General features: G+C 37.5%; 1 protein-coding gene across 1 annotated transcript in view; it reads left to right on the top strand.

Moving 5' to 3' along the window:
• epb41l4a (erythrocyte membrane protein band 4.1 like 4A) overlaps positions 1-23,193 on the top strand; it is a 55,258-nt gene extending 32,065 nt beyond the window's left edge. Inside the window, exons 10-23 of the mRNA XM_082157988.1 lie at positions 94-185; positions 4,414-4,491; positions 5,434-5,549; positions 9,903-9,978; positions 11,445-11,522; positions 14,258-14,371; positions 16,356-16,406; positions 17,329-17,406; positions 17,639-17,758; positions 18,676-18,723; positions 18,808-18,876; positions 20,066-20,176; positions 20,967-21,045; positions 22,558-23,193. Of these exons, the coding sequence (XP_082014114.1) occupies positions 94-185; positions 4,414-4,491; positions 5,434-5,549; positions 9,903-9,978; positions 11,445-11,522; positions 14,258-14,371; positions 16,356-16,406; positions 17,329-17,406; positions 17,639-17,758; positions 18,676-18,723; positions 18,808-18,876; positions 20,066-20,176; positions 20,967-21,045; positions 22,558-22,668 (1,221 nt within the window). The 3' untranslated portion in view covers positions 22,669-23,193. The remainder of the gene's footprint in view (positions 1-93; positions 186-4,413; positions 4,492-5,433; positions 5,550-9,902; positions 9,979-11,444; positions 11,523-14,257; positions 14,372-16,355; positions 16,407-17,328; positions 17,407-17,638; positions 17,759-18,675; positions 18,724-18,807; positions 18,877-20,065; positions 20,177-20,966; positions 21,046-22,557) is intronic.
• Positions 23,194-25,222: the final 2,029 nt, after the last annotated feature.

The following is a 25,222-nucleotide window of genomic DNA, read 5'->3' as shown; positions in this document are numbered from 1 at the left end:
ACTGTGATATTATGCGAAATGTTGAAGGTGTCTGAATAAATGTTGGTTTGACTGTACACATACAGATATCATAACTTCCTTGTTTCTTTGCAGTGTAATGAGACGTCGTTCTTCTTTGATGCTCCCAGTAAGACGGCGTGCAAGAACCTGTGGAAGTGCTGTGTGGAGCATCATACCTTCTTTAGGTAGATCAACCATTCTCTAAATGATGTCAAATGCAGGGTTATTATCATCAGCTACATTTACATTTATGCATTTAGCAGACGCTTTTTATCCAAAGCAGTTCGTCAAGGAGCCATCAATATTCGTAAGATACAATGGCTTAAGCAAGCTAGATGGGATGTGGGGAGGTTGGCAGTTCTCTCCACCAGAGAGGAATAGAGACTGGGAAAGTTTTCGAGAGTGAAGTTTGGTCTCTCGTTCCAAAGGAACAATAAGGCGTCCCTCATTCAGTGACCTTAGCTGGCGGGAGGGAGTATAAACTTGTAGGAGAGAATTGTGGGAGGTGCTGTTTCAGTGGTACTTCTGAATGCCAGTGTTAAAGGAGTAGATCACTTTAAAATAAAAATTAGCCCATGATTTACTCACCCTTGGGTCATCCTAGGTGTATATGACATTCTTCTTTCAGAATACAATCGGAGTTCTATTAAAAAATGTCCTGGCTCTTCCAAGCTTTATAATGGCAGTGAATGGCCGTTTCTGTTTTGAGGTCCATAAAGTGCATCCATCCATGATAAAAGTGCATCCATCCATGATAAAAGTGCATCTATCCATGATAAAAGTGCATCTATCCATGATAAAAGTGCATCTATCCATCATAAAAGTGCATCTATCCATCATAAAAGTGCATCTATCCTTCATAAAAGTGCATCTATCCATCATAAAAGTGCATCTATCCATCAGAAAAGTGCATCTATCCATCATAAAAGTGCATCTATCCTTCATAAAAGTGCATCTATCCATCATAAAAGTGCATCTATCCATGATAAAAGTGCATCTATCCATGATAAAAGTACATCTATCCATCATAAAAGTGCATCTATCCATCATAAAAGTGCATCTATCCTTCATAAAAGTGCATCTATCCATCATAAAAGTGCATCTATCCTTCATAAAAGTGCATCTATCCATCATAAAAGTGCATCTATCCATCATAAAAGTGCTCCAACAGCTCTGGCGGGTTAATAACCCAGCAAGCAATAGCCGTCATTGCACCGTCTAGGTTAACTATAGACCCGATCTAGTCCAGCTATAAGTAACACACTTCTAGACAAAATAACCTTGAATTTGATTACATGTCGTTTTTTGGTAAAATAACTTGCGAGATGTTCCATCATGTAAGCAAAGTCAACAGTGATTACAAGGTGTTTGGTTTCATTTCTTTGACATGTTCTATGCATAGCCTGTGCGTCTATTCTTGGGCGATGGTTAGTCGTCTATAAAATTTTCACTGACAGCCCAAATTTTGCCTTGTTTTGTCCCAGACGTCTGGGCTGTGTTTGGAGGGCTATTAGACGTCTTTTAAACCCAAAATTGCTTGCTGGGAAAGGCCTTCTGAAGCGAAGCGATGCGTTTGTGTAAGAAAAATATTCATATTTAAAACTTTTTAAAGTAAAATAACTAGCTTCTGGCCAAACGAACATACGGATTTGACTTCAGTCTAAGCGAAACTTATGCGAGATATTTATGCTACGCCATGACGCACTACGCTACTTCTGACGTCATAAGTTGCGTAAGGTGCGCTTTAGGCGTAAGTAGACTGCGTATGGCCGTTTGGCCGGAAGCTAGTTATTAAATATGAATATTTTTCACGCATCACTTTGCTTCAGAAGGCCTTTATTAACCCCCTGGAGCCATGTGGAGCACTTTTATGATGGATAGATGCACTTTTATGAAGGATAGATGCACTTTTATGATGGATAGATGCACTTTTATGAAGGATAGATGCACTTTTATGAAGGATAGATGCACTTTTATGATGGATAGATGCACTTTTGTGAAGGATAGATGCACTTTTATGATGGATAGATGCACTTTTATTAAGGATAGATGCACTTTTATGATGGATAGATACTCTTTTATGATGGATAGATGCACTTTTATTAAGGATAGATGCACTTTTATGATAGATAGATGCACTTTTATGATGGATAGATGCACTTTTATGAAGGATAGATGCACTTTTATGATGATAGATACACTTTTATGAAGGATAGATGCACTTTTATGAAGGATAGATGCACTTTTATTAAGGATAGATGCACTTTTATGAAGGATAGATGCACTTTTATGATGGATAGATGCACTTTTATGAAGGATAGATGCACTTTTATGAAGGATAGATGCACTTTTATGATGGATAGATGCACTTTTATGAAGGATAGATGCACTTTTATGAAGGATAGATGCACTTTTATGATGGATAGATGCACTTTTATGAAGGATAGATGCACTTTTATGAAGGATAGATGCACTTTTATGAAGGATAGATGCACTTTTATGATGGATAGATGCACTTTTATGATGATAGATGCACTTTTATTAAGGATAGATGCACTTTTATGATGATAGATACACTTTTATGATGGATAGATGCACTTTTATGATGGATAGATGCACTTTTATGATGATAGATGCACTTTTATTAAGGATAGATGCACTTTTATGATGATAGATACACTTTTATGATGGATAGATGCACTTTTATGATGGATAGATGCACTTTTATGATGGATAGATGCACTTTATGGATCTCAAAACAGAAACAGCCATTAACTGCCATTATAAAGCTTGGACATTTTTTATATAACTCAGATTGTATTCCTCTGATTGAAGAATGTCATATACACCTAGGATGACTTCAGGACGAGTAAATCATGGGCTAATTTTCATTTTAAAGTGAACTATTCCTTTAAAGCCTTAAATTTGATTCTGGTGACAATCAGGAGATTGTAAATATTTTAATGAATTAAAATAGATAGATGACAAAAACACTTGAATTTTTTTTTTTTTATGAAACAGAAAACATTCAAAATAAGGTAATATATCAATGATACTAAAAATTACACCGGTTCAAACAACCTCATGCCCTTTAAAAACATCTTAATCCTGTCTAAGCTTCTTGTTTTAGTGCAGAAAGCCAAAAGCGCTCCGTCCTGTACGTTCTCACAGAGAAACGCTGTGAACTCAAGGGCCCTTCAGATTCCCGGGGCTTTACTGAGGCTCTCGTTTTCGGGGGCTGTTCTCCAATCCTCCCCGCGTCGCCTGGCGCGCTCAGAGTCGTCTCTGGTGTTTATTTCATCAGAGCGCTCCCAGAAGAGCTTTACGCCGCACAGAATGCAGGAGGCTGGAGATTTCAGCTGGTAATCCGCGTGTGAAACTTAAGATCGGGAAACACAAAGAGAGATTTAGATACGTTACATGTACACCTCCAAACTGTGTGAACAAAATACTAACATTTATTAGAATTATTGCTAACATCTTACAGTAAGTTCCCATTTGTTAACATCAGTTAATGCATTAGCTAACATGTCTTTGTTTAGTATGTTAGTAAAAATGCAATTGTTCATTGTTTGTTCATATACAGTTCGTGGATGTTGAAATTAACATTGACTTAAGAGTAATAAATAGGTAACACTTAACAAATAAGGTTCGTTAGTTAACATTAGTTAACTATATTAGTTATGAACTGCACGTTTACAGCATTTATTAATCTTTGTTAATGTTAATTTCAACATTTACTAATACTTTATTAAAATCTTGTTAACATTAGTTAATGCACATAACAATGAACAGCAATGAATGGATTGCTCATGGTTAGTTCATGTTAGTTAATACATTAACTAATGTTAACTAATGAACCTTATTGTAAAGTACTGTTCATTGTTAGTTCATGAATCCTTATTATGAAGTGTCACTGAATTATTGTATTGTTAGTGTTGTTTGCTATTGCTATTGTTCATATAACTTGTGCAGAGCTCAGTGGCAAACCTGGCTTGAACCGTTGAGCTGAAACAGGACTGTCCGGACTTCAAAAACAAGCCAAATCATGTTCTGTCATCTTAACACAAAGAGCTCTGAATGTTTTATCCAGCAATAGCACAGTCTTGTACAACATGCATCAGTTTTGGTCTGATCTCTCATTATGGTTTGGCTTTTAATTTCTCTGCTGGTTGGGATGTGTGTTTTATCAGAGCTGCATGTTTCCAGCTTTGGAATTTTAATGAGAGGAAAGCTCTCCTTAACACTCGTTCTGTAATTTACCTCATTAAAATATGGGTGTAAACAACAGATTTGCTCCACAGATGTTTGAAAGGAGCATCCATGTTTCATCAGAAAGTACAAATTAAAAGGAGAATGGATAAATACATAAAAACCTGTAAATTAAAGCTTTCTTGTTCATCTAAATTACAGATTGCCAGAGAACGAGTCTAATTCGCTTACAAGGAAACTGTCCAAATTCAGCTCTCTGGGCTCGAAGCATCGCTACAGGTTAGTAAAAGAGAAATGAAATGAATTCAGAAGGGAATTTTTTAAGAAATTAATGATTTTATTCAGCAAGCATGCATTGAATTGATCAAAAGTGACAGTAAAGATTTTTATAATGTTACAAAAGATTTCTATTTCAAATAAACGCTGTTCTTTTGAACTTCCTATTTATCGAAGAATCCTGAGAAAAATAAAGCATCACCGTTTTCACACAAATATTAAGTAGCACAACTGTTTTCAACATTGATAATATTTCAGCAAATCAGCCTATTAGAATGATTTCTGAAGGATCATGTGACACTGAAGACTGGAGTAATGATGCTGAAAATTCAGCTTTGATCACAGTAATAAATTACATGTTACAATAAATTCACATAGAAAACAGTTATTTTAAATTGTAATAATATTTCACTGTTTTTACTGTATTTTTGATCAAATAAATGCTGCCTTGGTGAGCAGAAGAGACTTTTGTCAAAAACATTAAATAATCTTACCAACCCTAAACTGTGTAGAAGCAGTCATACATCTATAGTCAGATTAAAACACATGAGTTAATGAGAAATGACATTCAATATGTACAGACAGAGATATTAGTCACAGACAGTGATATAATACTGAATGTCTGTTAAACAGCAGTGACTCATGTCCTTTATTCTCTGGGTTAGTCATTAAACAAACTAGCTTGAACGGCGGCATCACATCCATCAAATGTGGGCCAAACTCAAAAGAAAAGAAGGTCAAATAATTGGCATATTGACAGCACCTTTGCAACACTGAATCAACCACTAAACACCAGTTTTAAAAGGAACAGTTCACCCAAAATAATTTATTTAATTTCAAACAGGTTTGTAACAACATGCTGTCTATTTTTGAGTGAACCATTCCTTTAATGACGTGTATTTTTACAGTGATGCTGGAAGACATAATGTGTGTTTCTGCTTCTAGTGGAAAAACTGCTACGCAAATAGTAAGAGAGCCATCTGTGACTCTCCCTCGACCCGACCTACAGGTGATCCGAACCCGCAGCAAGACCTACCAGAAGAGAAGCGCACCGCCTGCAGGTCAGATGCATTTACTGTTACACTCGTCTAACATCATGTGCTCTGAGACAACCGAACACACAGAACACCTTAGCAACTACCTGCAACCATACACTACACCCTAGCAACTACCTGCAACCACACAGAACACCTTAGCAACTACCTGCAACCACACTACACACTAGCAACTACCTGCAACCATACACTACACCCTAGCAACTACCTGCAACCACACAGAACACCCTAGCAACTACCTGCAACCACACAGAACACCATAGCAACCACACACTACACACTAGCAACTACCTGCAACCACACAGAACACCATAGCAACCACACACTACACACTAGCAACTACCTGCAACCACACAGAACACCATAGCAACCACACACTACACACTAGCAACTACCTGCAACCACACAGAACACCATAGCAACCACACACTACACACTAGCAACTACCTGACAACCACACAGAACACCATAGCAACCACACACTACACACTAGCAACTACCTGACAACCACACACTACACACTAGCAACTACCTGCAACCACACACTACACACTAGCAACTACCTGCAACCACACAGAACACCTTAGCAACTACCTGACAACCACACACTACACCCTAGCAACTACCTGCAACCACACACTACACACTAGCAACTACCTGCAACCACACAGAACACCTTAGCAACTACCTGACAACCACACACTACACCCTAGCAACTACCTGCAACCACATACTACACACTAGCAACTACCTGCAACCACAAAGAACACATTAGCAACTACCTGACAACCACACACTACACCCTAGCAACTACCTGCAACCACACACTACACACTAGCAACTACCTGCAACCACACAGAACACCTTAGCAACTACCTGACAACCACACACTACACACTAGCAACTACCTGCAACCACACACTACACACTAGCAACTACCTGCAACCACACAGAACACCTTAGCAACTACCTGACAACCACACACTACACCCTAGCAACTACCTGCAACCACACACTACACACTAGCAACTACCTGCAACCACACAGAACACCTTAGCAACTACCTGACAACCACACACTACACCCTAGCAACTACCTGCAACCACATACTACACACTAGCAACTACCTGCAACCACAAAGAACACATTAGCAACTACCTGACAACCACACACTACACCCTAGCAACTACCTGCAACCACACACTACACACTAGCAACTACCTGCAACCACACAGAACACATTAGCAACTACCTGACAACCACACACTACACCCTAGCAACTACCTGCAACCACACCACACACTAGCAACTACCTGCAACCACACACTACACACTAGCAACTACCTGCAACCACACAGAACACCTTAGCAACTACCTGACAACCACACACTACACCCTAGCAACTACCTGCAACAACACACTACACACTAGTAACTACCTGCAACCACACAGAACACCTTAGCAACTACCTGGCAAAACACACACTACACCCTAGCAACTACCTGCAACCACACACTACACACTAGTAACTACCTGCAACCACACAGAACACCTTAGCAACTACCTGACAACCACACACTACACCCTAGTAAGGGTGTCACGATTTCGATATTAAATCGAAATCGATCGAAATTAATGCTCAATCTCGATTATCGAATAAAAAAATGGAATCGTCGATGCTGCCACGCCCCATATGTCACGTCAGCTCGGCTTGCCTGTAATAGGTAAAACTCCTTTTCTCGAGAATATTGAAGCCTTTATTTTAAAACGCATTGCAGCTGCACAGCGAGAGCATCATAGCTGGTCTGAGCGAGCTGATTGGCTGTGCTGCGGCAACTGCACGAACCTATGGCGAGTAGGAGCGCTTGGCGCCCTGCCAACCTCGAGCGCGCCAATTTGGACGCGGCTGAAGTGTATAAATTCAGAGAAAACTCGCCAAAGGACTTTAGGTTTAAATCGACTGAAGCGAAGTATCTGATATGAGCGAAATAGCACGGCAAAGCAACGCAGTACTCGTTCCCTTATCTCTAAGGGAACCGAGGTTACGCAAGTAACCAAGTACGTTCCCTTACGAGAACGTTCTCTCGTACTGCGTTGCAAACGCTGTGGGAACCCAATTTAAAACGCCGTGCTATTCGCCTGTGACTGCTCTGAGGAGTCCAGGGAGCCCCGGGACTATATTAGGTAATAGGTTATATTGTTTAAGTTTCCAATTGACTGAAGATATAAGTTATTGTTACATTATGTTGTTAATAAACGTTTTAAATTTGACAATGTAGTGTGTGGTACATTGCGAACAAAGGTCAGTTGTTATTATATTGCATAAAAGTCTAAAAATGGCATAGCTTGTGCTTTCAAAAAAATGTTTTTTTTTTAAATCGAGAATCGAATCGAACCATGACTTTAGAATCGAAAATGTAATCGAATCGAGGATTTGGAGAATCGTGACACCCTTACACCCTAGCAACTACCTGCAACCACACACTACACACTAGTAACTACCTGCAACCACACAGAACACCTTAGCAACTACCTGGCAAAACACACACTACACCCTAGCAACTACCTGCAACCACACACTACACACTAGTAAGTAACTACCTGCAACCACACAGAACACCTTAGCAACTACCTGGCAAAACACACACTACACCCTAGAAATTACTTTGCCATCACACAGACCACCCTAGCAACCACACAGAACAACACCCTAGCAACTACTTAGCCATCACACAGACCACCCTGGCAACCACACAGAACAACACCCTAGCAACTACTGTACCTAGCAACATACAAACACACAAGCAACCTATCACTAGCTACCACACAAGACACGCTAGCAACCACATAAAACACTCAAGCAACTACCTAGAAACCATACAAACACTTTAAGTTTAACTACATAGTAACCACACAGAACAGCCTGGTAACTACATGGCAACCACACAAAACACTCTAGCAACTACCTAGCAACCACAAAGAACACACTGGTAACTATCTAGCAATCACACAAAACACCTTAGCAACCACACAGAATACCCTAGCAACAACCTAACAGCCATACAAAACAGAGTAGCAACTACTTAGCAACCACACAAAACACCCTAGTAACTATCTGTCAAATGTACAGAACACACTGGTAACTGCATAACAACCACACAAAACACCCTAGCAACCACAGAGAATACCTTAGCATCTTCTTAGAAACAGTACAAAACCCCAGCAAGTACCTGATAACCATACAAAACACACAAGCAGCTACTTAGCAACCACACAGAACACCCTAGCAACTACCTGGCAACCACACAAAACACCGTAGTAACTACATAGCAACCACACAAAACACCCTTGCAAGTAGCAAACCACACAATACCCTAGCTAGCAGCTATATAGCAAGAGCATAAATCCTCAGCAACTACCTAACAGCCATTCAAAACACACTAGAAACTACTTAGCTACCACACAGAACACCCTAGCAACTACCTGGCAACCACACATAACACCCTAGCAACCACACAGAATACCCTAGCAGCTATATAGCAATCCCACAGAACACCCTAGCAACTACGTGACAACCACACAGCATACCCTAGCAACTATCTATTAACCGCACAGAACACCCTAACAACCACACAGAATACCCTAGAAACTACCTAACAGCCATACAAAACACACTAGCAACTACTTAGCAACCACACAAAACACGCTAGCAACTACCTGGCAACCACACAGAACATGCTAGCAACTACCTGGCAACCACACAGAACATGCTAGCAACTACCTGGCAACCACACAGAACACCCTGGCAACTGTATAGCAACACCTCCTCATGGCAGGATTGCGGTGAATATCTCTTCACATTGTATAATACAGTCATGTTGTTGGACTGTTTGGAGTTGGACTCGTACAATGAAACGTTGAAAGAAGCCCTGAGTGTCACATGACCTGCAGCTCAGGTGTGCGATCGGTCAGTTTGGTTCCACCTGAGCTGGTAAAACCACCTTCACTTCAGCGCTCCACAGGCATGTGATTGAGATCAACACTGTTGTTGCTCGGCTGAGACAGGAATGTGTGTGTGTGTGTGTGTGTGTGTGTGTGTGTGTGTGTGTGTGTGTGTGTGTGTGTGAAGCGAGTCGCACCTGACCTCCACGCATGAGCTCAAACGCAGCTCCATTGTTCTGTTCAAACGGCCTTCAGACACAATCTCTTGACACAACAGAGGAAAGCCGTGAGAGGCGGATACAGATGGACTCAGCCAGTGTGATTAGGGGTTGTTCTGGTTAACTGGATGGAGACGCTAACATCAGATTGATGTCTCTGGCCACAATAGCACTCATGTTTCGGAAATATGTGCTTTAGGACGGACCAACGGAGGCCAGACGGTCACAAAGAGCGAGAGCCAGTCCAAAACCACTGCACTTACACCAGTCAAGAGGTATTAAACTCCTTCATTAAACTATCCAGAGACTGTTTTATTGTTCTTAAACAGCAAACAATGACTTTCTTCCTCCAAACACTCTGAAATGAGGTCTCAATTGTTTCTCATAGGCTGCATTTACACTGCAGGTCTTGATGCCCAATTTAGATTTTTTTGATGACCAGCTTACATCTTTTAAAAGTGACCCATATCTGATATTTACATTCACTATACACTTGCCGAAACAACCAAAGGTAGATGTACTGACCCGGAAAATCTTAGGCCAAAAAGGAAGTAAAAACAGCGCAGATGAAATGATAATACAAGCTTTTGCTTTAAAGGTCAGCAAAATATTGGGTTGAGCCTTCGTCCTCCATTGCGCCATTAAAAAGAGTCATGTGATCGTGATTGGTGTCCACCGTCACCAAACGAGTCACATTGATGGGAATATCCGATCTGTCCGCATACATGGCAGATGCAAATGCACATATCCGATTCATATCAGATTTATTTCCCCATTTGAACGTGGCCTGAAACCAATCTGAGAATATCCGAATCCAGGTGCTTTTTTCTTGATAACATGTTCGTGGGTCAAAGCCGTATCTGTGCCACATGGGAGGAAACAATCGGAATTGGGTCATTTGAAGCATGTAGTGTAATTGCGGCCACATCAATAGATACTGTGCTGAATTTCCTGCTTCTAAGGCCCTGTTTCCACCTGGTATGAAGATGTTTTGGTCGATTGGATCACAAGTGGACGACTCTAAATACAGGAGTAAACGGGGTCTGAAACGTTTTGAGCTCGTCCACTTTCGACCACTTCCAGAGGTAGAGGAAAACACATTAGACCGGATTGCTTTCGTAGTGTAAACGCTCATGTGGTCGAAGGTGTTCAAACAGCCACTAAAGACCGTCTTCTCTCCGTCTACTGACCGAATGAGTGAACATTATGGGAAGAGCTCTAGCCAGACGGGATTTAAACTTTATCGGCTGAAGACTCAAGTTTGTTTTAGTAAAGACTAAAAATGTACCAAGCACAACGTTCTCTCACCATTCCTGATTTCTAACACACACTCACAGCGTTCGGCGTGATCTCGCGGCTCAGAGCAGAAACTAAAGCTGATTCTCTCCGTATGTTTTTCCGTCGTCTCCGGGCGTGTTCATATGTAAATTGCGTGAGTTTATTTTGTCCATTAGATCGAAAGATCTGAAAAAGCCCATTTACCCTCCCCTTGAAGAAATCAGGACAGAAGTGGTTTAAAGTGGACAGAAGAGACGGATTAAAACACCAGGAATAACGGGAATGTGTTTCCCTCGTCTACTTGTGATCCGATCGAACAAAACATCTCAATACCAGGTGTAAACAGGGCCTAAGATCTCATTTTAGAGTGTTTTTCCAACAGGATTCTGTGAAATAGTAAAACATGCTTTTTGCGAACTATCACATGTCAACGTTCAGCGTGTTTCATTGTATTTTCCCAAAGTCCCAATGCAAAGACAGACAGCACTTCAGACCAGCAGAACAAGCCCAGTGCACCATGGGAGGAAGACGCCCCACAGAGGTACAGTCCTGGGGCCTCATGTATCAATCTTGCGTACGCACAAAAACTTTGCTTACGCCAGCTTTCACGCTCACGGTCGTATGTACTAACAGTGAAATTAACGCGAGAATGTGCGTTCCTCCACGCCAATTTCATGTCTGGCGTACGTACATTTCTCATTGTTTTTGTCCGTTGGCGACTATACAGGCAATGAAGTGAAGTTGCAAACATTACACAACGAATTGTTCTACAAGTCTATCGCACCACCACCTGTGGGAAGCATTGCTATAAATTTATAAAATAATTGACATATATTGTCACACGAGCCTTATGGGAATATTCTATCAATTATGCAATTAAGTAAGAACATATAAAAGCATGCAAATTGATACAACCCTTAGTTTATGGCAATGACAGCTTTATATCAGACCATTTCTTTTTAAGGTCATTTAGGGTAGACTGTGTACAGTTGATAGATGTGTACAGTTGAGACACCTTAAATAACTTGCGTTCGCAGCAAGCACAAGTTGTGTTTTTTTTTTTTTTTTTGCTGTGCACGTGCGTATTAGTGTCCTCTTAGATCGTGGGAAATATGAACAACGGACGCATCTCCGATCCGAAGATATTGGGAAAAGTTTTTTTTTCTAAGATATGACGTTCACTTCACCATGCACTCTCCACAATGAATAGCTTATTATCCTTATGTGACTGTTAAACGTAACTGGTATCACCACAAACGTTATTCTGTATTTCATGGTATTGTGTCATGCAAGGTAATTGCAAAATCTAGAGAAATGTGCGAGGTGTCCAGCGGGGGATAGTTGAGACACATATCTACTGTACCCCCGATAGAGTTCTATTAGGAAACACACTGTTTAGTTGTTCAGTGTTATGATAACAGGTTAAACGTCGTAATTAGCCAGCATAGGACGCAAATGAAAATAAAATTTGATATTTGTGATATTTAAACTGTGTATTATTAATAAATATTGTTACATATCTTGTTCCTGCTTTATACATTTTAACCAGTGCTAATTTAAATAAAATGAATGAATATAAATGGATGAATAAACAAAAATGTTGCCCAATTGTTATTTTCTTTATTTGTCTTTATTTTTTATATTTACAATGAATGGTTAGTTACCTTCACATCATTAAAAATGGGTGTCTCAACTGTACCATGCACTGTCTCAACTGTACCACATATGGGCACCTTATTTTTATGAGCTAATTGTAGAAAATATAAACTACTTGTGGGTATTATTGATTGATAATATCTTAGTCTACAAGCTAATGAAATGTCATGTGGCGTGTCATGTGGAAATTCACTTCTTTTCAGTGTCTATTTTTGTGTGAAAAATCAAAACGCAAAAAGTGTCTCAACTGTACTCAGTCTACAGTGCGACTTTCAGATCCCACCGCATTGACGGCATCAGCCAAACTCTCCCACTCATATTTTTTCCTTTTGTTATTTATTCCGGAGGACAAAGTTCCAAATAAAATATATTTTTTTTTGTTTCTACCTCCGATAGTAGCACCTCCAATTCACTCTCTGTAAAGTTTCGTTTCTTGCTGCCATTTTCTTACTGCTTTCTTTTGCCATATTTGCCACTCATTACCATATTTAAATTAATTTAATTAAGGGAGGAGACTGGGTGGGGCGCTGTGCTCGTGCATGTGCGCTCAATTTTACGTTAATTGGGATGTACAAAGAGAATATGCGTGGGATCCTTCGTACGCAGAGATTCATACATATGGGTTTTTTTTTGCGTACGCACATTTACAGCTTTGTCCGTACGCAATGTTTTAGTATGAATTCAACGCAAGTCTTTGTACATGAGGCCCCAGATCATGATTATGTGTTCAAAAGTTAACTATATATCAGGTTTATTTACCATGGTACTCTTATATTCATATTAGACTTTCATTTTTTTTTTAAAGGTTTATTTGTATGCTATTATAGTAGTTATTCATATTTTGAGTGAGGATATTTTACATTTTTATTCTACTTTAAGTTTAAGTTTTAGTAATTTTATGTGCTTTTGTTATTTTTATAAAATTAAAATGTATCCTATTTAGCTTTAATTTATTTAATACAATTTTTAGTCTTAGTCATTTTAGTTTCAATTTAAACATATTTCAGTTATTTGCCAAGGCAACATTTCTAAGTTTTTAATGTAATATTTATATTTTATTTTATTCCAGTCCAATTTTTTTTTCAGTTACAGAATAAAAAATAAAAAAGTTTTAGTTAAAAGTAACACCTGTGTTATTTTTGTTTCATTATAGTTGTATTAATATTGCCTTTTATTTTTTATAATTTAATTTTTCATGTTAATTTTGTTGTTTTTGTTTGTTAATAATCCATTATGTGCTTGTCATTTTATTATAATATATATATATATGTTTTTTTTTTTATATTGCTATTTAGGTTCATTTAGTTTTATTTCAGTTTTAGTTTTAGTTTCCAGTTAATATTTCCAAGGCCTTTTACAAGGCAACATTTCTAATTTTCAAGTTTTTCAACTAATATTTATATTTTATTTTATTTCAGCTATATTGTAATGAACAGAAATGTGTTTAATAGTTTTAGTAAACGATGATAACCCTGAATAACACTGATTCATATTCATGAACTGTGATATATTGATGGTATTCCATGCACACATAAACAAACTAATGCCACTGTAGTGTTTGCTTCTGTTTTCTGTGCATTCTTGTCCTCTCTAATCTGTCCTGTCTTTGTTTTTCCTCAGCGGACTGTACAACTCGGCCAGTGAGCGGAACAAATCTCCCAAATTCCCAAAAGCTCACAGACGTTCACCCTCAGGGGGCAGCGAGAACGAGACGTCCCACTCGGCCCGCCGCAGGTGTGCGCTCATGTGCTCGAGGGTGCACCATTGTGTTCACATGCATTTCCTTTCTGCATTAAGACTCATTTATGACCTTAGCTGTGTCCGAAATCACCCCCGATACCCTCATTCACTAATCCCTACATTACTCCACTAATATAGTCCACTTGAAGGAGTGAATGAAAACGAGTGAGTGAATTCGGACACTGAGTCGCCGGAAGGGCTTCTGCTTTTGCGTAGTTTGTGCTTGTTGTTTAATAATCATTTGAAACTTAGCAAACTGACAACTCCAGTAGTAATGAAAAGATTTATCTTCAACTCTGGCATGGAAACTAGCATGTATAAACCTTAATTGTGACCCTGGACCACGAAACCAGTCACATGGGTAAATTTTTTGAAATTTAGATTTATAAATCATACACGTATGATAGGTTTGTTAGGATAGGACAATATTTTGCAGAGATATTTGAAAATCTGAGGTTGCAAAAAGATTGAAACATTGAGAAAATCTCCTTTAAAGGTGTTTATTTATGTTCATGATTGTGCCTCATTCACTCACAAAAATAAATGTTTTATATATTTACCGTAGGAAATTTACAAAATATCTTCATGGAACATGATCTTTACTTTATATCCTAATGATTTTTGGCATAAAAGACAAATCGATCATTTTGACCCATACAATGTATTGTTGGCTATTGCCACAGATATACCCGTGCGACTCGTGACTGGTTTTGTGATCCAGGGTCACAATTAATAAGCAATAAAAAAGTAAGTTATACCTGTGTGATATTACACTGTACCCACATTGGACCAGCGGTTTGGAAAATGTATCTTCTGGGTAGACGCGGGAATTCATTCGACACGCGACACTCACAGTGCATTATGGGTATTCTTTAGCTGTTAAATGTTCACTTGTTATTGTGGTGCATTATGGGATTTAATGAGTGCACTCGATATCATCCACTATGGTTTCATACACCACTACAAATGGTTGTCCTCTCAAATAGTGCCCTATTTACAGGTATGGGGCGATTTCAGACACAGCCATTGAGTCTTAATGTAGTTTGAGGAAGCACCTAAGAGTCTTTTGAACATCATCACTGAGGCTGTGTCTGATGCCTTATCACACAATAACTTCGCAGGCAGCGTTTTCACACGAAGGTTCCTCACGAAACTGATTTCGGACAGATTTCAGAACGGTTTAATGATCTGCAGCACAATAGAACACAACATTTGTTGAAAACTAAGCAAATAATTTAATTTCTACAATAGTATTTTCTCGCTAGAGATGACATCAGAAGTGGAAAATGTACATTTACACACAACTTTCAGATGCCATCTTTACTTTTTAGCTCAACTGTCACAGAATAGAAAGCAGAGGATTGTGGGATATCAGTCAGATGAAGGTCTCTCAGGAGACAGAAAGTTAAGCTATTGGATCCGTCCTCTCTGAATCCAGATGCATTTGCTCCCTCTAGTGGAAATACAATGGAGCAAATGTCCTTTGTACTACGAAGCCAAACACAAAGAGTTGCATCTGAATAATTCCTTTAGTCCGTTTAATAATTGATAACACACTGAATATGTTACAAATGGCATCATGTAAACATGATTTGATATTTCTAGAATGATTATTTTTCAGCTTAAGTCTCATTGTCTGGAAGTAAAGGAGCTGAAAGTTACTCTACACTCATTTTTTAAAGGTTCTTTAGATTTTTTCAATTCTTTTCTTCACACAAAGAAAAGTTCTTTTGGGAACCAAAAAAGGTTCTTCAATTCTAAAACGCCCTTTCGGAACCTTTATTTTTAAGAGTGTAGTTCTGAGTTCTGGCCTCTGGGCATCAATAAGACGCGAGTCCTGCCGCGAGGAACTGATGAAACAATGGCTGAGGATAACTAAATACTGATAAATCCTCCAAGCATCGCAGGCGTTTGTGTCAGTCTGTCTGTCTGTCTGTCTGTCGTTCTTTAAACGCTCTTCCTTGTGTTGTTTCTCCAGGAGAGGTCAAACCACTGACGACCCACAGGCCAACAAGCAGCACAGGAGGAGGTTCTCTTCTATTCACTCGCTCCTTTAGATTTCAGCTGATTCACAACTAATATAATATTGCAAATAGGAAACAATCAGTGTTTGGTGTATGGCAAGCCGTTTTAGCTTAAATTGTACCCAGCGTTACTCGTCGTTATTGCATTTTTACTAGTAACAATTCCAATTAGAGAGCTCTACAAATGAATTTTCACTAGTCATATGTCTCCATTGACTCCCATTCATTTTTAATTACGGAGCTCTACAATTGAATTGTTACTAGTAAGAATGCAATTGCAGAGCTCTTTAATTCAATTACAGAGCTCTGCAATTATACATATCTTTAATTCGGTTTTTTACTAGTAAAAATTCAATTAGAGAGCTCTGTAATTGTAATTGTTACTAATAATAATTGAATTGTAGAGCTCTCTAATTGTAATTCTTACTAGTAAAAATGCAATTACGACGAGTAACGCTGGGTACAATTTAAGCTAAAACGGCTTGCCATATTGGTGTCTCACGGCTCGTTGTTTTTCTGATATATTTCTTTTCAAGTCAAGTTTGTCACTGGCTGTTTTATTTTATGTATTTATTTAATGCATTTTGAGGCAAAATCTGCAGAATGAATCGTGTTAAACAGCTGAGTGTGAATCACAGTTTTTGGGAGATGAAAGCACACTCAGATTCACCAAAATGACCATGCATGTAGATTGAGATGTGTAATTTTTTTTTTTTTTTTTTTATAAAGAAGGGGTTCATACTCAATTATTTTTAAGAACATCTAATTTGGAGTTCAGATGCCATTTTTAATCTTGTATTACAATTTTTTGTTTCATTTTGTTTTTGCAAAACTGATGTTGATAACCATTCTAGAACGATCCAGGAATGTGTGTCCCTCTTTCGTTCTGTCCTGTTACCTTTTGACCCCTCTGATTTGCCCCTTTAGATCCCGTTCCCGTGGCAACACCAGCAGCGGCAGCGAATCCGAGAATTCCAACAGGGAACATCGCAAAAAAAGAAACCGGTGGGTGAATCCACTGAGCTTTCGGGACAGTGAGGGCTGCTGTCCTGGTGCTCTCGTGAAATATATGCACAGTATAAATTATGCAATTTATGGTTTTAATGGAAATTGGGAAAGTCTTTGGGAAAAGCAGGGCATCTTTTCTGTCTGAGACTGAAAGAAAGCATGAATTTGATTGACAGTCTCAGTGCATTCACTAGTAAATCTCTGTAATGAATGTGTGTGTGCGCTGCAGGTCCCGTCAGGAGAACGAGATGGTGGATTCTGGTCCGCAGTGGGAGGTTGTGCTGCGCAGACAGAAAGAAAAAACACCAAACGATCCCAACCATCGCCGCTCACGGCACCGCTCACGATCGTAAGCGTGAAATTATTAACCCTGTTAACCCCTGATCATTTAGTTTCAATGGAAAGGCTATTGAACTTTTAGACAAAAAAAAATAAATAAAAATTGCATGTTTTATTCGTCGACTATCATATTTGATACATCAGCCTTTAATATTGGATGATATAGTGAGAATATGGAGGAAAAAATCCTCTATTTTTATTCAGAGTAAGAATATGCATTTGCTGATATTTATATGGCTAAAGAAGATGAGATTCTGATAGCTTGTAATGTAAATCAATGCGATCTTCATAACAGTATAGCTGATTACTTAAAATGTATATACATATCTACGTATATTTTCACTCTCAATCATATGTCTCAATCAGATATTTTCACTTTCAATTGTATGTCTTGGTAAGATGATATTTAAATATTTAGTTTTATGATCAAGGCTCTGTATTTTCAAAACATATAATGTAATGCAGTGCAACTGTTATATAGTCAATGGAACTTATGGATCATATTTTATGCTCGCATGATTTTTCTATAAAATGATGAATGGATAATCAAGTCAAGTTCAGTTGCTTCAATCCAGTAGGTGTCCATATTGAAATATTACTAGCAATATAAAAGTTATTCTTACATCTACTTTTTAAAATCAGTAAAGATTTCACAGCAAAAAGACCTGAAGATGGACATTTTTACAAGGCTTTTAGTTGCTAAAAAAAGTATAAACTTTATAAAGGCATGTGTAGTAGATTGTGTGCAACAGTTTTTTCAGCAAAGTATTGATCATGTTGATTATTCAGAGGCCTTCGATTTGTACATATCAAATATGATACAGTAGATTTATAGGGTTGAATAATTACAAATCTATGATATGACCTACATCTTATGCTAGTCTTTTATGCTAACTCATCTTATGCTAACTCTTTCTCTTGACGTAGACGAAGCCCTGACGTTCAAGCTAAAGAGCAGCTCTGGAAACACATCCAGTGAGTTTAACGTCACTCTCGACACTATATTAGTGTTATTAATAAATCAATCTTCGGTGATGATCATTTTATGTTTGTGAACAGGAAGGACCTGATCGATCCTTCCGGTCTCTCTGAGGAGCAACTGAAGGAAATTCCATACAAGAAAGTGGAGTGAGTCAAATCAAACTGTCCTATGACGTGCTAACCTACAATTGTCAAAAAAAATGTTTTACTTGCATGAAACAAGTTAATTTACAGGGTGGGCCATTTATATGGATACACCGTGGTGGCATGGGAGTGGTTGGTGATATTGAGGTCCTGTTTGTGGCACATTAGTATATGTCATGGTCACCACCCATCTTGAGGAGTTTGCCCCCTCACATATACTGGTGTGCCACAAACGGGACTTTGGTGTCACCAGCCGTTCCCATGTTGTTGCGGTGTATCCATATAAATGGCCCAGCCTGTAGATGTTACCACATAAACTATTTAGCATATTTGCAAGTTATGGATTTCAAAAATGTACATATACAAATCACACATTAGGCTAATAATGTATTAATTTAAACAATGTATTAATTTAAGGCAGAAACAATGAGCTCATTGAAGTAATGAATACATGTTTGTTAACCAAGGATTAGGATATACAGAACATTTTTCCTGCAAATGTAATTCCTGTGTAAATACATTTATACCGCATCACATTAATATATTACTTCATTAAACGGCTGTGAAACGTGTCTTTTGACTTCAGATGCTCCATTCCTCTTTGCGATGAAAAGTTCATATATTTTCTTTAATTGTGATTTAATTAAGATGAAAGAATGACTTTTCTAGAAATCAATGTTAAATCGAATAATATAAAAATATATATAATAGTATATGTGTGAAACCATTCAAGAGCGAATGGGAAACTATCATTATATATGGACTGATTATATATGGACTTTATGTCTATTTCGAAATAAAAATTAAAAAAACATCATAAAACATCAAATATTTCCACAAATAAAACCCCAGATTGTTATATTTGATAACACGGTTGCAAACATGTATGCAAAGAATGTTTGTTGGAGCGTTAAAGTGGGCATCTTCGGATGGTTCAGATCTCATGTGAGTGACAGGCTGTCCCGCCCTCGCTAGTGAACACGCCATCAGAGAAGAGAAGAGATGTCGCTGCAAGAGAGAGGGGAAGATATCCTGATTAAAGATTACGAGGCACATGAATAATAATAAATAGATAAAAAGATGATGTCTGTCAGTGTGTAAAAATCCCCAGTGCAGTAACCCGGACAGTACCCTTTTAAAGATTAGGGCCCATGGTAGAAAAATGCAAACCACTGCATGTATCTCGTTTCAGGACACAAGGTGACCCAATCAAGATCCGCCATTCACATTCTCCCAGGAGCTTCCGGCAGTTTCGACGCTCCCACTGTTCGGATGGCGAGAGGTCTGTGCTCTCCGAGGTCAAGTAAGTCCTGAGGGCTCAAAAGGATTTTTCACACTCACTCACTGTCACTGTTCTTCATTTTAAAGTATTATGTTCTTGATTTTGTTTTTGGGCTCTACTAGAACAGGTTTTCATGCTTAAATGTTCAAAAAAACACATTATTTTCCCTCATATTCTCCATTGTTGCAGCTCCTCTCTTCCCAGTCTGTCAGTAACGCTCTGTTTAGTTCCTGTCTCTATGAAGCCCCTCCTTCTGAAAAGCACACTGTGCTCTGATTGGTCGGCTGGACCAGTGTGTTGTGATTGGTCAATCGCTTTGAGTGTGTTTTGGAAATGTCATTTGTGAATGACAATGAAGTGACGTAACTGACACTAGGTCACATGATAATGACAACATGGCGAATGTAGAACGGGAATGTCCGGATAGCATTAATACTACACACACTAATACTATATAGAACAAACTTTTTTAGCAGTCGCACAGTAAGTACTTATTAAAAATACGATTTTGGATGCAACATGGCAACAATACACTACTAACTAACTAACCAGGCCACGCCCCTTTATTCTGCGTATTAATTATTAAAATGAGGAATATTGTGACGTGTTCGTTCCCGGAAGAAAACTCAAGACTACAATGGAGGCATTTCAGGGAGTTCAGAAACACTGACACTGATATACAGAATAACTCTGTAACTTTGCAGAGCTTTTTCATGCTCAAACAGCAACATTACACACTAAAGAAAGATGAACATATAAAATAGCATAATAGGTCCTTTTTAATGCTCTTTCCACTTCTTGATCTCTGCAGCTCTCGGACGGATCTGGTTCCTCCTCTCCCTGTGACCCGCACCGCAGACGTGCCCGGCTCCAGCGCGACCCCTGCGCAGGTCAGACGCCCTCCTTTCTTCATCACTGCAGACGCTGCCTCAATTCTTTAACTCGTGAAAGGTTTCATTGCTAGTTTAAATATGAACCTTTAGACTATATAATATTCTGTCATTTCTGATGAGTTTCTTTGGGTTTTAAAAGACAATTTCGGTTCCTTGCCACTGTTGCCTTTGGCTTGCTCAGTTGGGGATATTTTGGGGATATTTAATTTAATTATATCAATCAATAAATTCCTCTTGAAACAAACTTTGTTGTATTATTTTAATTTAATACTGTGAAGCTGCTTTGATACAATCTGTATTGTGAAAAGCGCTATACAAATAAACTTGACTTGACTTGACTTGACTTGACAATTGCACTGACACTACAGTTCAACTAACCTTAAACTGAATTGAGCTGAATAATTTCTGAAGGGTCATGTGACACTGAAGACTGGAGTAATGATGCTGAAAATTCAGCTTTGATCACAGGAATACATTACATTTTAAAATACATTACAACAGAAAACTATGAATAATTTCCACCACAGAATAATAACATGCAATTGCAATTGCGAGTTTATATCTCACAATTCTGAGAAAATATGCCAGAATTGTGAGATATAAACTCGCAATTGCATGTTATGAAGTCAGAATTGTGAGATATAAAGTCAGAATTGTGAGATATAAAGTCAGAATTGTGAGATATAAAGTCAGAAATGTGAGATATAAAGTCAGAAATGTGAGATATAAAGTCAGAAATGTGAGATATAAAGTCAGAATTGTGAGATTTAAAGTCAGAATTGTGAGATTTAAAGTCAGAATTGTGAGATTTAAAGTCAGAATTGTGAGATATAAAGTCAGAATTGTGAGATATAAAGTCAGAATTGTGAGATTTAAAGTCAGAATTGTGAGATTTAAAGTCAGAATTGTGAGATTTAAAGTCAGAATTGTGAGATATAAAGTCAGAAATGTGAGATATAAAGTCAGAAATGTGAGATATAAAGTCAGAATTGTGAGATTTAAAGTCAGAATTGTGAGATATAAAGTCAGAATTGTGAGATATAAAGTCAGAATTGTGAGATTTAAAGTCACAATTGTGAGATTTAAAGTCAGAATTGTGAGATTTAAAGCCAGAATTGTGAGATATAAAGTCAGAAATGTGAGATTTAAAGTCAGAATTGTGAGATTTAAAGTCAGAATTGTGAGATATAAAGTCAGAATTGTGAGATTTAAAGTCAGAATTGTGAGATTTAAAGTCAGAATTGTGAGATTTAAAGTCAGAATTGTGAGATTTAAAGTCAGAATTGCGAGTTGATTTTGTTGCAATTGTGACTTTATATCACGCATTTCTGACTTTATATCTCGCAATTAAATAAAGTCGTAAAATTGTAATAGTATTTCACAATACAACTATTTTTACTGTATTTTTGATCAAATAAATGATTATTTGGTGAGCAGAAGAGACTTGATCTTTCAAAAACTGATGTTTCTCACTGTAACGTGTGCCTGTTTTTGCTCTGTTCCTTTCAGAAGAAGAAAGGCTCCAAAGACACTCTCTCGGAGAGCTCTGAACAGGACACTAAAAGCACCGCCAAGGTGGTGAAGACCGTACACACATCTCGAGTCAAAGCAGAAACGTGAGCGCTTCTCACAGTCGACGCGTCAGGGACGAGCGGAAGCACGAGACACTGAAGTGATCCAGATTCACGGACACCTTCAATGAAACATCTTTCATCATAGTTCATAAATCAGCTTAATTCTACAGTAAAACATATTTCTTCACATGGTCTAGAGAGTCTCCTGTGAAACTAGATTCATTTCCTACTGACAATCAAATGAAGGATGGTGGACCGTTGTATAGTTCACACGACTTGTCGCGAACAATATCTTTTGAACACATTTTCGTACAGTATTAAACGTCTGTGAGCTAAATCAGCATGTGGGAATGGTGGTAAACAGTGCTTTGTATTATTATTATTATTATTATTATTAATGTTGTTCGTTGTGTCCTCAGATTTTAGAGTCAGCTCTGCTGTAGGAAATGTTGCTGCTGTATTTCTATTTTTGTTTTTGCACAATAATGTAGACTCTCGTTTCTGTTTAAAAAAAAATCACTGTAACTAAACTGGAAGCTCAAATTCTTGTCAATAAAGACATTCCATTACATTCAAACTGGGGTTATTTGACCTGCATGCAGTAACACACTGCAGCCAGTAGTGGGAGCCAAACAGCTTGGTAAAGATATTAAGATACAGGTAATACAGGTAATCATTTTATTGGGGAAATACAATATATGCACAAGACAAATGGGCTCTGCAGTGCAGGGACAGGGTAGTGACTGATTACATGTAATCTGGGTTACATAATCAGATTCCAAGAAAAGTACTTGTAATTAGATTATATTGCGCTTTAAAATACTTGTAATCGGACTAGTTAGTCTTTTTTTTTATTGATTACGTGATTACATGTTCTCACATTGGCAGTAAATGATTCATAATTCATTGATTACTGTCCCTACTACTTTTAAATTGTTCTTTTAAAAAAAATTAATTAAAAAACATACAGCTTCTAGACTTCTTCTTGTTCAGGTTTGTGATATTCCTCACACAGACCAGCCACTGAATAGCATTTGATCACTGGATTTACAGAAATCATTTCACTTTTAAGAAGAGTTTTGTCAACATTGTAACACTGCATATCTAATCAACTTCTGACAAACACATTAATTATTATGTGAATTACTGTATCACTCAGAGTCATTTAACCATGTATTACTGTCTTTGGAAGGCTTTTGTCTTTCAAACACTATAAAATGTACAAGTTCATGTCATTTCTTATTTACATGCAATGCAGGGATTCCCCAAATTTTGTCAGCTGAACTTCTTTGATTCAATATATTTACTTAAAGATGACCCTGAAATTTCAAGTTAATAGGTCAAAAATAATAATAATAAATAATAATAAAATTAAGTTCACTGTTCTCTGATAATGGTCACGTGACATGCAGGTAAACAAATAAAAATATTTAAAAATATTTTTTTGTGTTTTATTTTGATTGTTTTTATTTAACATGTTTATCATTTAATTACTTAATAGCTTTTCATTAAACTCACGAACCCCAGTCTGGGAAACCCTGACTGACATAATGTGATATTTAACACACTTCATGTTGCTGATAACAAAGAATGGAATATATTTTCTTTCTCTTTGTATTTTTATATCAATATGGTACAAGATAATCCTATTCAAATCAATGTGATAAACGAATTAGGTCATAAGTAATCTAAAAGAAGTGGTCAGATTATATTACTTAAATGTAATGGATTACATTAATAACTACAATTTGTAAGTAATCTACCCAGCACTGGCTCTTTGAGCTACTATAATTTTATGACCATGCACTGTTAATAATTATTCAATTTATTTTGGTCCACAATCTGAAAACTAAAGCCATATTTAAAAAAAAAAAAAAGAAGAAAAAAAAAGGTTTTAAAATTAACATTTCAACAAAACATTTCCACGTACAGTGATCAAAAAGGAGTAGATAGAAGCCGTTGCTCATGACATCACACTTGGCCGTTCATACGTGTTATCAACCTAACAAATTATTAATTCAACATAATTCAAAGAATACATAACCTTCCTTTAAGTAACATAATTTTATATATATATTCAATTGTGTTTGATTCACTGACCCATATGTAATTATTCATTGGAGAAAAAGCTTGAAAAACATGTAAGTGTATTATCTTTTGCGACGTTATTAAGGTTATTATTATGTGACTATATGTACAAACACCTGTTTTATGTTCTTATGGGACTGAAAAATAAAATGGTCTTTATAATGATTCTCAATGGTAAAACACTTAACGTTCAATTTAGCGTGATGCCTTCATATTCTGGGTATATTAACATTAACTAAGATTAATGGTAGTAAATATGCGTAGTTAGCCGACTGAATCCATATGTTTATTTTATCGATTATTGTTAAGTACACAAAGGTAGTTTACTTATGGTTTAGAAGTGATGTAAAACAATCATTTAAACAATCACTCATTCTCGAACTGTTTTAGTTCCCATAATACAGACTCTTTCAGAGCTCTTTGCTGCCATCATGTGTAATATGATTTATTAAGGTACAGTACATCCTTAAGAATTTAATTATTTAAATTAATTGTCTAAAATAACTTGGAAA

This window comes from Leuciscus leuciscus (genome assembly GCF_965113295.1).
Source record: "Leuciscus leuciscus genome assembly, chromosome: 24".
Taxonomy (NCBI): Eukaryota; Metazoa; Chordata; class Actinopteri; order Cypriniformes; family Leuciscidae; genus Leuciscus; species Leuciscus leuciscus.
Note: the sequence above shows the minus strand (reverse complement) of the source record. Positions and strands in the feature narration are given on the sequence as shown.